Below are 15525 nucleotides of genomic sequence, written 5' to 3'. Positions count from 1 at the left end.
ATTAATATTTCATATTTGAAAAAAGGGATTTTACAAATATACAAAGACATTTTTGTTATTACACAAACTCAAAAGGCGGATCCCATGGTATCCAGAAATGGACATGTAATTTTCAGGTCAATTCTTGTCATTAATTTTATAATAATAACAATACTACTACTACTACTTATAAAAATAACAATAATAATAATAATAATAATAATAATAATAGAATACTCTTTTGTAATATTAATAATGAATTGTGTTTCTCTTTAACGAAACTCGACCCTGGCAGTGCCAGAGAATGAGTGCTCGCTCGTTTCTAACGTAATAATAATGATAATACTGATATGGCTTGTCTTCAAGTCCAAAGATTATTTAGGAGTGCAGTATTTCACGTTGCTAAGCAGCCCCAGCTGCGACCTACATATTTTGTTACAACTTTCGCAGACATAGCCATTTCCCGTCGGTGGTCGATTTAGATAATATTTTCGAGGTCTACGTCTGTCCTCGGCAGTATTATTATGTTAGAAACGAACGAGTATTCATTCTCTGGCGCTTCCAGGGTCGAGTTTCGTTAATGTGAAACAAAATTCATCGTAGTCCCCTTAACAGTTTTCACTGAGGGATTTTCTGGTGATGTGGCAGGTCTTCAGCAGTACCGCCCTCTGACAGGCAACGAGAATGTTCCTAGGAATGTTAAGGGCCTTGAAGGTATCTGTAAGGTCAGTTGTAATCATCCCCTCGGCCTAACTATATGGGTTATATTGTTATTTTGGATAAATTTCATAAACGCATAATCTCCAAGCCTAGGTTCCCATATTTTCTTTGCTTTTTTTTTTTACATTTCAGTTGTTCTTAAATTATGATGTCAATACGGCGATGTCTCTAATGGTTGCGTTTTTTTTTTAAATCAATGAACAGTAGATCAGAGGATGAAATTCTACCGTTTTGTTCAAAACAGGCCTATCCCAGTACAGCAGATGATCAATAGACTCGAAAACCTCTTGTAGCGAGTATTTGTAATACGGAGGAATATCTTTACCGATCAAATTATGTGTCAAAGCCAAGAGATATAGGTATAAACTTGGTTTTGGCGACCTAGGTAGGCAGATTCTGATAGGGCTGAACATCCTGCTATTATGTGTTCGATTTTCCTAATTTCGGCATTTGTCAACAACAACAACATATTATTATTATTATTATTATTATTATTATATTTCTTTCTTTCTTTACTTTTTTCTTTTAAGAGTACTTTTAACATCTCGGGTACATTTTTCTCCAGGTCGTAACGTCGCACTGAAACAAAGGGCCAGGCAAACGAGTACTTATGCGAACTTAATTTTATATGATGCTTCTAATGGTATAGACGGCAATACAAATTCCAATATTGGTGTCGGAAGCTGTACACACACAGAACAAGAACTTAAACCAATGTGGACTGTGACTTTCCCATTATCCGAGATTACGAGATATGTGATATACAACAGAGGTGATAGATTAACTTCTTTTCTTATTTCGATGTATCTTAGGTTTTGTTGTTTTTTTTTACTTAAAAAAAAAAACAACATTAATTCAAACCATTTGGCATAATACATTTTCATTGATTGATTTGATTTGCAGACTCTATCATGGATCGACTTGCCAAATTTACTTTAGTCGGAGAAAATTCTGTCCAGGAAAGGTTTGACTATAAAGACTCCTCTGATACTGGATTGCCTGTGTATATTGTTATAGACGCTGCTAAACATAACTTAACAAAAGTCAACATAAACTCTTCAACTGCGTATTTAACACTATGTGAAGTGGAGATTTATGGAGGTAATTATTTTTTTAATTTTCAAAGATTGTTACCACAAATACAACCAAAAAGAAGTTATGAAATTAAGTGAAGGAGAATATATTATTATTCCGAGTTGTATTATATTGCTAGATTTTAACATAGTGTTGTAAACCTGGTGATGACACAGTTGGGGGTAGTGCAGTGTGTTTTTAGCCTACCCAAATCGCCACAGTCCAGCGGTGGACGAGCGGTCAACCGAGACCAGTGACAGTACTCGCTAGTTAGGCAAGGACGAGTGTCGTAAACATTACGCACGCAAGTCACGGCGAAAGTGATCAACTGGAGTGGCCAGGAAGGCTCGAGGCCAGTAGAGACACTATATAAGAGCGAGTGTGTCAGAATCACTTCACGTTACCTCGCAATGTGACCAGTACGAGGCGAGAACCAGCACGGTGTGTGAAGTCAGGCGGAGCAAGACTAGGTTTTTGTAAAGACAGTGTTAATGTTGTTGCCAATTGTGATGTAATTGAAATTAAACTGTTACTGATACTTTGGCGCCCAGAGTTGTGAGGTTCTTTAAGTTCATTGTGTCGTGTGGTGCAGTTTGAAGAGAGCCTGGATAGTAGGAGAGACGTAACAATATAGTCAGTGTCAGTTGTCGCAAAGTATGTAGGTCATAGCTGGAAATATAGAGCTACCTAAAAATAGAATCACTCATCATTTATCTTAAGATTTCACGAATATTATAACAGCAATAAAATTGTACAAACATTGATCACGTAATTTGAAAGAAAAAAAGCTGGTGTTTGGTTTTTGTTGTAAAATGGAATCTTATTGGTTTGGACCAAATTTGATTTGATAGAATCAGATAAAATCATAATTGGGGGGAAAAAAATTTAGTCAGTAAGGGGAATCGAACCAACGACATTGGCGTTTTTAACATGACGTTATATCAACTTAGTTATCAGTTTCGGTTATTGCGCGAGTTCCAACTTTTGACCAACACCCATGATGACAATGTAAGCTTAGAGAAAGAATTAAGGGGGGAAAAAATATATTCTCGTTAGTAAAGTTTTTTTTTTGTTTTTTTTTTTGGGGTATTACATACAGTATATATTCTTGTTAGTAAATTTATTTTTTTTTGGTTTTATTTTGGATATTACATACAGTATAAGTAGGTCAAAGGTCTCTGGTTAGGTATAAATTCGACCAACTTCTAAGTCCTGAAACTATTAGATAAATTATTCGGATGGACCAGCGGTTCTCAACCTTTTAAGCTCGGCGACCCCTTTTTACAATATACCACTCTGCCGCGATTCCCCCCCCCCCCAATAGACACACACAGCAATAAAAGAATAGACAATAACAATCCTTATTTTTGATGGTCTTAGGCGACCCCCCCTCCCAAGGGGGTCGCGACCCACAGGTTGAGAACCCCTGGGATAGAACGATCGAGCCGCGTGTTGGTCCATTCTAACACGACTTAACATTTCACATTAATATTTGGCTAATAAATATATTTCATTGTGATAAAAAGTATTTCGACTTTTTAAAAGCATTGATTTCGTCAGTATTGTGTTAAAAATCAAAACTTGTGATAAGGATCTGCGATATGGACTGAGGGGGGGGGGGCGATAGCTAAGTTGCCATAAAGACTGATGATACAGATATGTGATACACACAGGTGATACGGACGTGATACGGACAGGTGATACAGATGTGATACAGACATGTGATACAGACAGGAGATACAGACATGTGATACAGACAAGTGATACAGACGTGATAAGAACAGGTGATTCAGATGTGATACAGACAAGTGATACAGACGTGATACAGACAGGTGATACAGATGTGATACAGACAGGAGATAAAGACATGTGATACAGACAGGTGATATAGACAGGTGATATAGACAGGTGATACAGACAGGTGATAAAGACATGTGATACAGACGAGTGATACAGACGTGATACAGACATGTGATACAGACATGTGGTACAGACATGTGATACAGACAAGTGATACAGACGTGATAAGGACAGGTGATACACATGTGATACAGACATGTGATACAGACAAGAGATAAAGACATGTGATACAGACAGGTTATATAGATAGGTGATATAGATAGGTGATACAGACATGTGATACAGACAGGTGATATAGATAGGTGATATAGATAGGTGATACAGACATGTGATAAAGACATGTGATACAGACAGGTGATATAGATAGGTGATATAGACAGGTGATAAAGACATGTGATACAGACAGGTGATATAGACAGGTGATACAGACAGTTGATAAAGACATGTGATACAGACGAGTGATAAAGACGTGATACAGACAGGTGATCTAGACATGTGATACAGACAGGTGTCATAGACATTTGATACAGACGAGTGATACAAACATGTGATATGGACTTATGAAACGAACTTATGGTTTGACTGTGATACCAATGCTTATGCAGACTTATGATGTTTCCACGTGCTTCCATGATAAGCAATATTTGTGGGAAGCGTGGTCGAGAGGCTAAGTGCGCTTGAACTTGGCTTGGCTTGGCTACCTAGAAGGGGGCTCGAGGTTCTACACCCGACTCAGGCAGAGTTGTGTTTACTGAGCGCCTAAAGGCAGCACGGAAAACCAACTCCTAGATACCCCCCCCCCCAGTGGTCCACAAATGAGATTGGACCAAAGCGCTCTGAGCATGCTATAAGCATGAAAGTAGCGCTATATAAAAGCTATAAATATAAAAAGCTATAAATATATACAGACTTGTGGTACGGACATGTTCTACTTATTAGTGATACATACTTGCGACGCTGACTAATGGTACCAGCTTGTGATGCCGAAGTGCATTAAGAACTTGTGATACGGACGTTTGATACGAACTTGTGATACGGACGTTTGATACGAACTTGTGATACGGACGTTTGATACGAACTTGTGATACGGACGTTTGATACGAACATGTGATACGGACGTTTGATACGAACTTGTGATACGGGCGTTTGATACGAACTTGTGATACAGACGTTTGATACGAACTTGTGATACGGACGTTTGATACGAACTTATGATATGCAAGGGCTTGGACAATAAATACACAGTACTAACAGCTATTTTAGCAATTATCAATTAGAATTGTATATATCTTATGTGTTTTTGTTTTTTCAGAATGTCCGGCTGGTACCTATACAACATCAGATCTTCACTGCACCAACTGCCCAGCAACATGCCCAACCAGTTGTCATCGTGACAGTGGCTCTTGTAGCGTTTGTTTTAATTACAGCAACCCACCAGCTTGTACTGTGGGTATGATTATACATTTGATTGTATTTATTTAACGTGTATACAAAAAATATATCAAATATTTTGAGTCTAAAATTTTTCAGCTTTGGGGTTTTACTCATATGTCATATGTCTGACTAGCCCTAAATCCGATGCCTATACATGCACGAACTGTGGCAAACTCTGCCGCTCCAGAATTGGCTTGATCAGTCACACCAGATTCTGCCCCGTCTCAAGACAAAACCAATGATTAATTAGGGCTCAACCATTATCTTACGAGATATAAGGAGCTATATATAATATAATATATATATATATATATATATATATATATATATATATATAGAGAGAGAGAGAGAGAGAGAGAGAGTGAGACAGAGAGAGACAGAGAGAGACAGAGAGAGACAGAGAGACAGAGAGAGACAGAGAGAGAGACAGAGAGTGAGACAGAGAGAGAGACAGAGAGAGACAGAGAGAGACAGAGAGTGAGACAGAGAGTGAGACAGAGAGAGACAGAGAGTGAGACAGAGACTGAGACAGAGAGTGAGACAGAGAGAGACAGAGAGAGACAGAGAGAGACAGAGAGAGACAGAGAGTGAGACAGAGAGAGACAGAGAGAGACAGAGAGAGAGAGAGAGAGAGAGAGAGAGAGAGAGATAGATAGATAGATAGATAGATAGATAGATAGATAGATAGATAGATAGATAGATAGATAGATAGATAGATAGATAGATAGATAGATAGATAATTTCTCCTTACGTGTCAATCTCTTAGCGTATTTTCTGGACTAGGTTATAATTTATTTTTTTTTGCAATTAAAAGACATACCAAACTAACAGTTGAATTGTCATTTTTTTTATTCAGTGTGTTCAACAGGTCGATTTGGAATCAACTGTACACAAACATGTCCAAGTAATTGTTTCGGTAACATCTGTGATCCAGAGACTGGACAATGTTCTAAATGCACACCTGGATTCTATGGAGGCTCTTGCGATAAAGGTAAAATTAAAAAACGAAACCTTACAAGTTCATGTTTTGAATTAGAGTGAAAGGTTTCCGATTTAGGGTCATGGTAGCTAAGTGGTTAAAGCGCTTGGCTTTCGAACCGTGGGGGGGAGGGGAGGGGGTGACGCGTTCGAGTCCCAGTGAAGAATGGGATTTTGAATTTCGGGATTTCTACGGCTTTTCTTTGTCCACCCAACTCTAATGGGTACTGACGTTTGTTTGGGAAAATTAAAGTCCGTTGTTCGTTGTGCTGGCCACTTAGCGCCCTCGTAAACCCTGGGCCATAGAAACAGATGACTTTTACATCTTTTTTTTTTTCAAATTTTGAAAGGGTAAAGATTTAGTCACAACACATTTTTTATAATAATATATAATTTTTTGTAATAAATTTTTTTCTTCGCATGACATGTTTTTCATTATAATGAAATATTGTTATTTTCAGTTTGTGAAGAGTTCTTTTGGGGTCAAAATTGCAGTCAAACTTGTAACCCCAACTGTCAAGCTAGATTATGTCATTACATCAATGGAGAATGTATCAGAGGATGTGTTGCAGGCTTCGTGTCTCCAGGCTGCAAGCAAGGTCATTTCATAATGTATTTATGTTAATATTAGGAGATTTCAACAGTGGCGTAACTAGGGTGGGGGAAAGGGGGTCCGAATTCGAAAATCCCCCCGGGCCCCTAACTTGAAAGGACGCTCCGAATGAGTGTCCGAAATATATTTTTTACATAAAATATTAAGCCAATGCCATGTTATCTTGCTATTCATGTTGTTATGTAAATTAGTGACCATGTTGCATGTATTTCACACATTAGACTTATGAAATGTACTGGTTTCAAGTAAATGTCATTTTTAATAGGCTTAGGTTCTGTAGTTGTGTGATGGCTGTCTCGCTTCGATAGATTACTCAGAAGATGTTTAAGTTAAGTTTCTTGTACGGGTGTATTAGATGTGTTTAAAACTATTAAAGAACAAGGCTTATCACAAGAACAAGATGAAGAACCCAGTCCTGGTCGTTAGATATTTTGAATGAAGTTTAAAATATAAAGGCCACAGTCAAATCTCGGTCCGTAATACGATGTTGTCAGCCTATAGTCCTAACACCAGCTGGATAATACTAAAATAAACAAGCTGAGACCCACTATCCGTGACGTCAGTAAATATCGCGTGTAAAGTCTGTCAACTATGGTACGTCTATATATTAATTGTCTAACAGATTTTAAGTGAAATAAAGTAATAATGTAAAATGTGTTTTTTATGTCCATGAAAAAGGGAAGTAATCTTTTGTTTACAAATGTAAGACCCAATTATAATGTTGTTTTATTACTGGTATACAACAAGTCATTGATCGTATCTTTAAGACAAAAGTTGACATGGGTGTAACTAAAATACCTAATATATTAACCTAGCCTTGTTTGATACTCACATAGCAATATAAAGGAGCTACATTTTACTCCGCATATCCTTTGAGTAGATTACCTATTCTTATTAGTTAGTGAGCGTAGACCAAGGGAGGTCATTTATTTGAATGTATTTTATTTTCTTCTGCAGAGCTTACAAATGTACAAACCAGGGGTTCTCAACCTGTGGGTCGCGACCGCCCTTGGGGGTCGATTGACGATTTGCCAGGGGTCGCCTAAGACCATCGAAATTATGGATTGCATATTGTCTACTCTTCTATTGCTCTGTGTGAGTAGGGGGGTCGCGGCAGAGTGGGGGATTGTAAAAAGCGGTCGCCGAGCATAAAAGGTTGAGAACCGCTGGAGACTAAACTGATAACCATAGAAAAGCCATAGTTGAATAGAGGTGCAAACAGTGAAAACTTTTATAGCCCCTTGGCGGTCAACGTTTTTTTGTTTTAGATTTAGCAAAAATATCTGGTCGTAACAAAATTCGAGTGGTCACGTGAAATACCGCATTCCTTGTCAGTGTGGATTCCAAAAAAAAAAACGTCGTTTTATTATTACATATCACAAAGAGAGTGAAACAATATTCAGCAGATAAAATTTATAATTAGATATCACTGTGAAAAACCGTCGTAGCGTCATGGGTGCTCATTAAAATTGGAACATAAAATATGTTCAAAGTTTAATAGACCGCAATTTAAAGATCTTGGGCCTTAAAATATTTTGCCGTATCATAACTACTGCTGCTTCAGAAAGCTTTTGAATTTTGTTCCTTACAAGTTAGACACTGACGCTACTCTGACAGTTTGGATACACTTTAAAATATGTTCAAATATATTCCACATTAAGCTATACATTATTAGCAATTCAAATTGTGTTTGTTTCATGTCGTCAGCATGTCCTGCTGGTCAGTGGGGTGTAAACTGCACAAACTCTTGTAGTGTAAATTGTTATGGTCAATCGTGTGACAAGACAACTGGGATTTGTGACAAGGGATGTCAAGGCTTCAGTGACCCGCCTAGCTGTACAACAGGTATTAGTTATTAGCTGAACAGGTATTACTTATTAGCTCAACGTGTATTAGTTATTAGTTCAACAGGTATTACTTATTAGTTCAACAGGTATTACTTATTAGTTCAACAGGTATTACTTATTAGCTCAACGTGTATTAGTTATTAGTTCAACAGGTATTAGTTATTAGTTCAACAGGTATTAGTTATTAGTTCAACAGGTATTAGTCATTAGTTCAACAGGTATTAGTTATTAGTTCAACAGGTATTTATTAGCTCAACAGGTATTTGTTATTAGGTCAACCGGTATTAGTCATTAGTTCAACATGTATTAGTCATTAGCTCAACAGGTATTAGTTATTAGTTCAAAAGGTATCAGTTAATAGCTCAACAGGTATTCGTGATTAGTTCAACAGTGTCTCGGAGTTTGTGTGTGTTTCTAAGGTGACGGCGAGTAGAAGTTAGCGATTGGTTGGTGGCTTTTCAGTGAGTATGATGAAATTACAATCGGGCCTCGAGCAATGCAAATGTGAAATGAACGACGATTCCAGGATGCCAGTGTGTAAAGATGTGTTTTTCTTAGACATGTTTAAAATAGAAGTTAAATTAGTCTTTATTATAATAAAAGTTATAATTAGTTTTATTCCCCAAGAAGTTATTAAATTTATTTCAAGTTCTATACGTTAATTTATGATACGCCTACAGCGGTTTAGTTATCTTCGAGCAGTGTAATGCTATAAGTCAACGATCGATAACAACAAATAGGTATTAGTTATCAGTTCATCAGGTACAAATTATTAGTTCATCAGGTACAAATTATTAGTTCATCAGGTACAAATTATTAGTTCATCTGGTATAAGTTATTAGTTCATCAGGTATACGTTATTAATTCATCAGGCATAAGTTATTAGCTCAACGGGTAAAATATATTAGTTCATCAGGTGTAAGTTATTAGTTCATCAGATATAAGTTATTAGTTCATTAGGTACAAGTTATTTATGGTGCCATACAGGATGAAACAGGGTGGAGGACACGCACTAACCATGAGATATATCAATTGTCACCAATAGTGACCGAAATAAAAAAAGAACAGACTACGTTGGGCAGGTCACCTTGAAAGAATGTCCGATAAAAGAGAAGCGAAAATCGTATACAGGCAAAAGGCAGGCGACCCAGACCCAAAGTCAGACCCCGAATGCGATGGATAGATGATGTGGAAGCAGATCTGAAGCAGCTTGGGGTTAGGGCGTGGAGACGAAAGGCCCAGGAGAGATCTGAATGGAGGGATGTGTGAAAGCAGGCCAGAGCCCTCCATGGGCTGTAGCGCCACTGGGATGGATGGATCGATATGTACAAGTCATTAATTCAGCAGGCATAAGTTATTAGCTCACCAGGTATAAGTTATTAATTCATCAGGTATAAGTTATTAGTTCATCAGGTACAAAGTATTAGTTCGTCAGGTATAAGGTATTAGTTAAGTTAAAGAAAAAAAGATAAAGATATTAGGAAAGATATAGATCAGCCTTATACTTAGTTAATTCATTTATCTCCATTGCAAATCACCCTTTGTGACTGCCACTTTTACATAGGACTCTACAATGATAAAAAAACGCATGAGACTTCCACTATATCAAGTAAACAAATGTCAAGGACGCTAAATTGAACTTCTATGTTGCCAACTCAGAAAAAAAACAAGAAACGGAAGAGTTTCTTTATACCGGATACACCAAATAGCTAGTGTTTTTTTTTTTTAATGGATTTACCTCCATATAAGAGAACTTCCAATTAAGCATGAAACTGAAGTTTTAATATTTAGAGAAAAGATTGTGTTTCTCTTTATTAAATACATATATTTACATACATATTTAGAATGCGCTAAAGGCAACTGGGGGCCTAACTGTCAGTTCAACTGTAGAAACAATTGTTTTAACTTGTCCTGTGATAGCCAGACGGGAAAATGTGACAGCGGATGTGATGGGTTCATGGATGCTCCTGATTGTACTGTAGGTAAGAATTAAATTTGTAACCAAACTCTGAGCGTTTACAGTTTAATTGTCCGTTTCTATTGCAGGGGTTTAGAGTTCTTTAAAAAAAACGAGGCTTAAAACATTGATTATCCAAAAAAACTGATTATCCAAAAAAACATTGAAAAAAACATTGATTATCCAAAAAAACATTGATTATCAAAAAAAAAACATTGATTATCTAAAAAAACATTGATTATCCAAAAAACATATATCCAAAAAAACATTGATTATCCTGTTGCCGTTCCTTCACTGAATGCAGACACATTCATGGGAAACATTATCCAGTATTAGTCTGATGAAACGAATTCGTAATACAACGTAAAATATTCACTTGAACCCTCACCCAAAATGAATCCGCATTTACTGATACAAAAGAACTCTTGCATCCCAAAAGAAAAGAAGTATGAACACGAATTGAGGTTATTTATACCCCCCCCCCACTCCCAAACATAAACAAAAACTTTATGAAACGTCATCTCAATGATCATAAAAAATTGGATGGGGTGGGGGGAGAGAGGCTTGCAACAATATCAATTTCCTTCCTTCTCGAATGGCTGGCTGGTTAAGTGGTACGCGCCCTGGTTCGACGGTCATGATGATTAGGGCTTAAACTCTGCCAGCCGCCATCACAATTACAAAATTATTTATTGCACCTAAAAAAAACATGAATCAATTCGGAAACTGACCAAATAGTCAATTAACTATTGGTAATTAATTAATACAGTTCGATACCAATTAAAGGGAAATGAATCTTATTGTATGATAGATATGGCTTTAAATAAGCAGTTGTTTCCCTAATGGATATGCCACTAGGTTTCGACATCACTGAGTCTTTCTAAATTGTGACTATTTTTATAATTATTAATAACTGTAATGTTTGATTACACAATTTGTTGTTTTTTTTTTCACAGAATGTAAAACTGGAAAATGGGGACGTAACTGCGTAAATGAGTGTAGCTCTAAATGCAAAGACCAATCATGTGACAGAGTTACTGGACTTTGTGACTACACTTGTGACAGTCTTACAAATCTATCCTGTCCTGCTGGTAATTTTTTTTCTTTTATTCTAATTTGCTTGAAATGATTTTATAAGACTGTTTATTACTGAAATATCTAGTAACAGATAGTAACAAATTGATGACTGTATCAAGTTTGTGGATGGGTTAATGTACGAAACGATAAAGCTGATTAATGAATAGATGAATGACATGCAGAAGGACTGGCAGACAGATTGACATGCATGCAGTGACAGATAGATGGACGGACTCCACAGACAGAGAGATAGGTAGATAGAAATATAGATAGATACATACATACATAGATAAAATAAGAATGATAAGATATGATAAGAATGATACAATATGATTAGATGATAAGATATAAGATTAGGTATGATATGATAAGAAGGATAAGATGCTAGATATGATAAGATATAATATGATTAGATAGATATAATAAGATTAGATTAAAAGTTCTCTTCAGACCTTGTGGTCTATAGGGCAGATGATGTAAAGGTCCTAAATTTATGTGGTCTACGGTTAACGAGGGTGTCGTGTGGCCAGCACAACGACCAACCGCCTTTAACTTTCCCCAACTAATGTCAGGTACCCATTAGAGCTGGGTGGACTCAGAGGCACCCAAAGATACCGAAATTAAAAATCCCAGTCTACACCAAGATTCGAACCCGGGACCCCCGGTTCGAAGCTAATTGCTTTACCGCTCAGCCACCGCGCCTCATACGATTTGATAAGTTTAGATAATATAGATAAGATTAGATTTGAGATGATTCATTGATCGAGTTGTTTATTTATTTATTGATTGATAACTTATTTAAACGATTTTTACAATGACCCCACAGATTGTCCAAAAGGCTATCACGGTTCCAACTGCACTCTAGACTGTTCCTCCACCTGTAAAGATCTGTTATGTAATAGACTTGGCTACTGTATTGCATGTGTTTCTGATTACACAGGATCTTACTGTGAGAAAGGTAATACTAATTTATTTTACGTTATCAGGTAAGTCTAATTCAGGAAAAATTAATATCAAACATTATATTCATAAAGCTTTAATTTATTTATATTTGTTTTTTAAATGATGACTATTATTTCAGTGCAACTCGGTCTAGCATCAGAGACCAGCGGTCTAACATTTTCATCAGGTGTTGGTATTGGAGTAGCTGTTGGTGCTCTGGTTATCATCTTGGTTGACGTCGTAATAGTTATTATATGCAGAACCAGGCTTACAACATTAAGACCCAAAAGCAATGACGACTTAAAACCTGCAACTCGACTACAGAATTATGATGGCGTCAAACAAATAAATGAATACAACCACTCTTACGAACCTTCTAGATCTACTTTTGAAGGTAATTGTTTTCATCCTTGACAATCTAATAATTAACTCAATGTGAAATAAAACAGAAAATTTCGAGAAAGATAATATTCTCCGTCTTTGACTTAACTCTTACGAAATGAAAGGGTTAAACTACTCTTGTAAATGAACGCAATTTTTGGGAACAGGTTATCAAACCAAGTATGTAAATAACATGACTCAACGAATACTTTGATACTCTCGCCTGTTTAAATATACTATAAGTAAAAAAAAAAGTTTCCATTTCAGATCTTGTGGTCTATGGGGCAGATAATGTTAAGGTCATCTGTTTCTGTGGCCTACAGTTAAATAGGGTGTCATGTGGTCAGCGCTACGACCAACCGCCTTTACTTTTCCCCAACTATTGTCAGGTACCCATTAGAGCTGGGTGGACTCAGAGACGCCCAAAGATTCCGAAATTTAAAATCTCAGTCTTCACAAAGACTCGAACTCGGGACCAAGCGCTTTACCGCTCAGCCACCGCGCTTCCAAAATGTATTATAGTCACATACAAAATGTCATTGTTATGTTAATTTTAAGTCAGTCTGGTCGTGTGGTTTGCGCGCTTGACTGTCATTCGGACTTATCGATGGTCGAGGGTTCAAATGCTACCCGCTCCCATCCCCTGTCGTCCTGCGGGAGGTTTGGTCTAGGAAGTAAACTATCCAAAACATGTAAAACAAACAAACAAGTCATAAGCGCCAGTTAAACTAGGTTCCACAAGATAATTATTAATAAATATTCAGACAATTTTAAAGTAAATTATGTAGGTTTGATATATCAATCAAGAATAATAACAAGGCTTGTCTTCGAGTCCGAAGATTAATCAGGAATGCATTACTCCCCGTGGCTACGCAGCCCCAGCTGCGACCTACAAGTTATGCCACATCTAGCGCAGGTCGATTTTCGAATATTACAGAAACCTTTAAAAAACGAAGCTTATTTTTTTTTAAGTATAAAAATTAATTTCTTTAAAGCTAATGTTGTTTTTTTTTTTTTATTAACAGAAACTGTCAAGACGCATAAAAAACAGGATCGAGAAGCCAACAAAACAGTACAGTATGAGAACACTTCAAATACAGTTTATGAGACAATTGGATAGGTCTCAAATTGTCAAGTTCAAACTTTACTTCATTACTTGTAAACTTTATTTTCAAAATGAGTTTGTCATTTTCACTGTCGTGTTTATGTTTCTAATGTTATCACTGCGTCTTGAGTCTACATCATTTTTGTTAACAGTGCTTTAGAAATTAAATTTAACTATTATTATTAATCCTTTTTTTTTAATGCGTACTATTATATTAAATGTGGATTACTAAATTAATGTGTGTCACAACATGACTTGTAATAGGATGATAGACTTTGACTTAGACTTAGGTCCTCCCGCGCCGTTCGGCGCATTGGGCGGCAAGCTTTCTCCATAAAGATCTGTCATTGGCAATGTCTGAAGCCTCCTAGGATGACAACCATGTTAATGTAACAGACATCTGTACAAAGCCTTATAACATAGTTGTGTACGTATGATTTAGATAAGCGTGTGTAAATAAGACGTAACTATATCGGGCATATTCCATTTAAATACATGATTGTACGCAGAATAATAGTTGTATAAATAGGCATGTAGAATACGTGTACTAAGAGTCATGCAGAATACTTTTACAAAGAAGCATGTAGAATACTTGTACAAAGAAGCACGTAGAATACTTGATAGCATTTTTTTCCCGCTGAAATTTTGAATACTATTGTGGTCTGTTTGAAATGGGGTTCGGTGGGTGGGAAGAGAATGACCCGCTGGGTCAGACGTGTCAGTTCATGAGTGCCGTCGGCACGTCTCTGTTTCCGTGTGCAGCAGACGTGTCTAGGGTGAAATGATGCGTGTCAAATGTGCTGCCTTCAAATTAAGGGGAAATAATAATAAGTAGCATGGAAACAAGGAGAAAAATAATTATTGTTATTATAATCCTAAGTAGTTTAAAAAATTATTGTAGCATGCAAGCTGCTAACAGTCCTTTTTTTTTTTTTTTTAAATCAAAGACTTAGATGATTCTTACCCAGTTTAAACATATAGTAGGAAATAATAAATTCCGGAATAAAATCAGCTTTCTTTTTAGCCGTATTTAGATGCCGGACTTGTACATTTTTTAATGAGAGTGGGTGCCATTTGTATGGTTTTCATTAATTTTTTAAAGTCTGTGATACCCAGGACGATTCTTACCAATTTTAAAAATATTATAGGAAGTATCACTACAGAGAGAGAGACCATTTTTGTGTAGTAAACACGAGTTATATCCAAACATTTTTAGAATGGGGGTCAAAAAGAAAATTGTATAAGAAAACTGTTTAGAACGGGAGATAAAAAAAACTACAGGCTCTTGAGTCATTATCCCCTCGGCCCTCATCCCCCCCCCCCAAAAAAAAAATTCGAAACCAATGTTAGCGAGCTTCTGCTGACTCATGCATTGTGGGTCAATGTTTCATTGGGCTGGACAGAATGGCAAAGTGGGCAGGAAAAAGCCCACGGGCCGTCTGTTGGAAATCGCTGGCCTCCACAATATGACATTGTGTCATTACACTTAGATCAGGACTTAGACGAACAGCACAAGTAAATCATGACATTGTGTGAAGTAATCACACTTAGGTCGAGA

At 36.8% G+C, this 15525-nt stretch overlaps 1 protein-coding gene across 2 annotated transcripts in view; it reads left to right on the top strand.

Annotated features, from left to right (window-relative positions):
• LOC106063859 (uncharacterized) overlaps window positions 1-14154 on the top strand; it is a 97764-nt gene extending 83610 nt beyond the window's left edge. For both annotated transcript variants that reach the window (XM_056031231.1, XM_056031230.1), the window contains exons 5-15: window positions 1265-1471; window positions 1603-1800; window positions 4946-5083; window positions 5924-6058; window positions 6507-6644; window positions 8366-8503; window positions 10350-10487; window positions 11419-11553; window positions 12366-12497; window positions 12621-12875; window positions 13888-14154. In XM_056031231.1, the coding sequence (XP_055887206.1) occupies window positions 1265-1471; window positions 1603-1800; window positions 4946-5083; window positions 5924-6058; window positions 6507-6644; window positions 8366-8503; window positions 10350-10487; window positions 11419-11553; window positions 12366-12497; window positions 12621-12875; window positions 13888-13982 (1709 nt within the window). In that variant the 3' untranslated portion in view covers window positions 13983-14154. The remainder of the gene's footprint in view (window positions 1-1264; window positions 1472-1602; window positions 1801-4945; window positions 5084-5923; window positions 6059-6506; window positions 6645-8365; window positions 8504-10349; window positions 10488-11418; window positions 11554-12365; window positions 12498-12620; window positions 12876-13887) is intronic.
• Window positions 14155-15525: the final 1371 nt, after the last annotated feature.

This window comes from Biomphalaria glabrata, chromosome 5, assembly GCF_947242115.1.
Source record: "Biomphalaria glabrata chromosome 5, xgBioGlab47.1, whole genome shotgun sequence".
Classification (NCBI taxonomy): Eukaryota; Metazoa; Mollusca; class Gastropoda; family Planorbidae; genus Biomphalaria; species Biomphalaria glabrata.
This window is presented reverse-complemented; position numbering and strand designations above follow the sequence as displayed.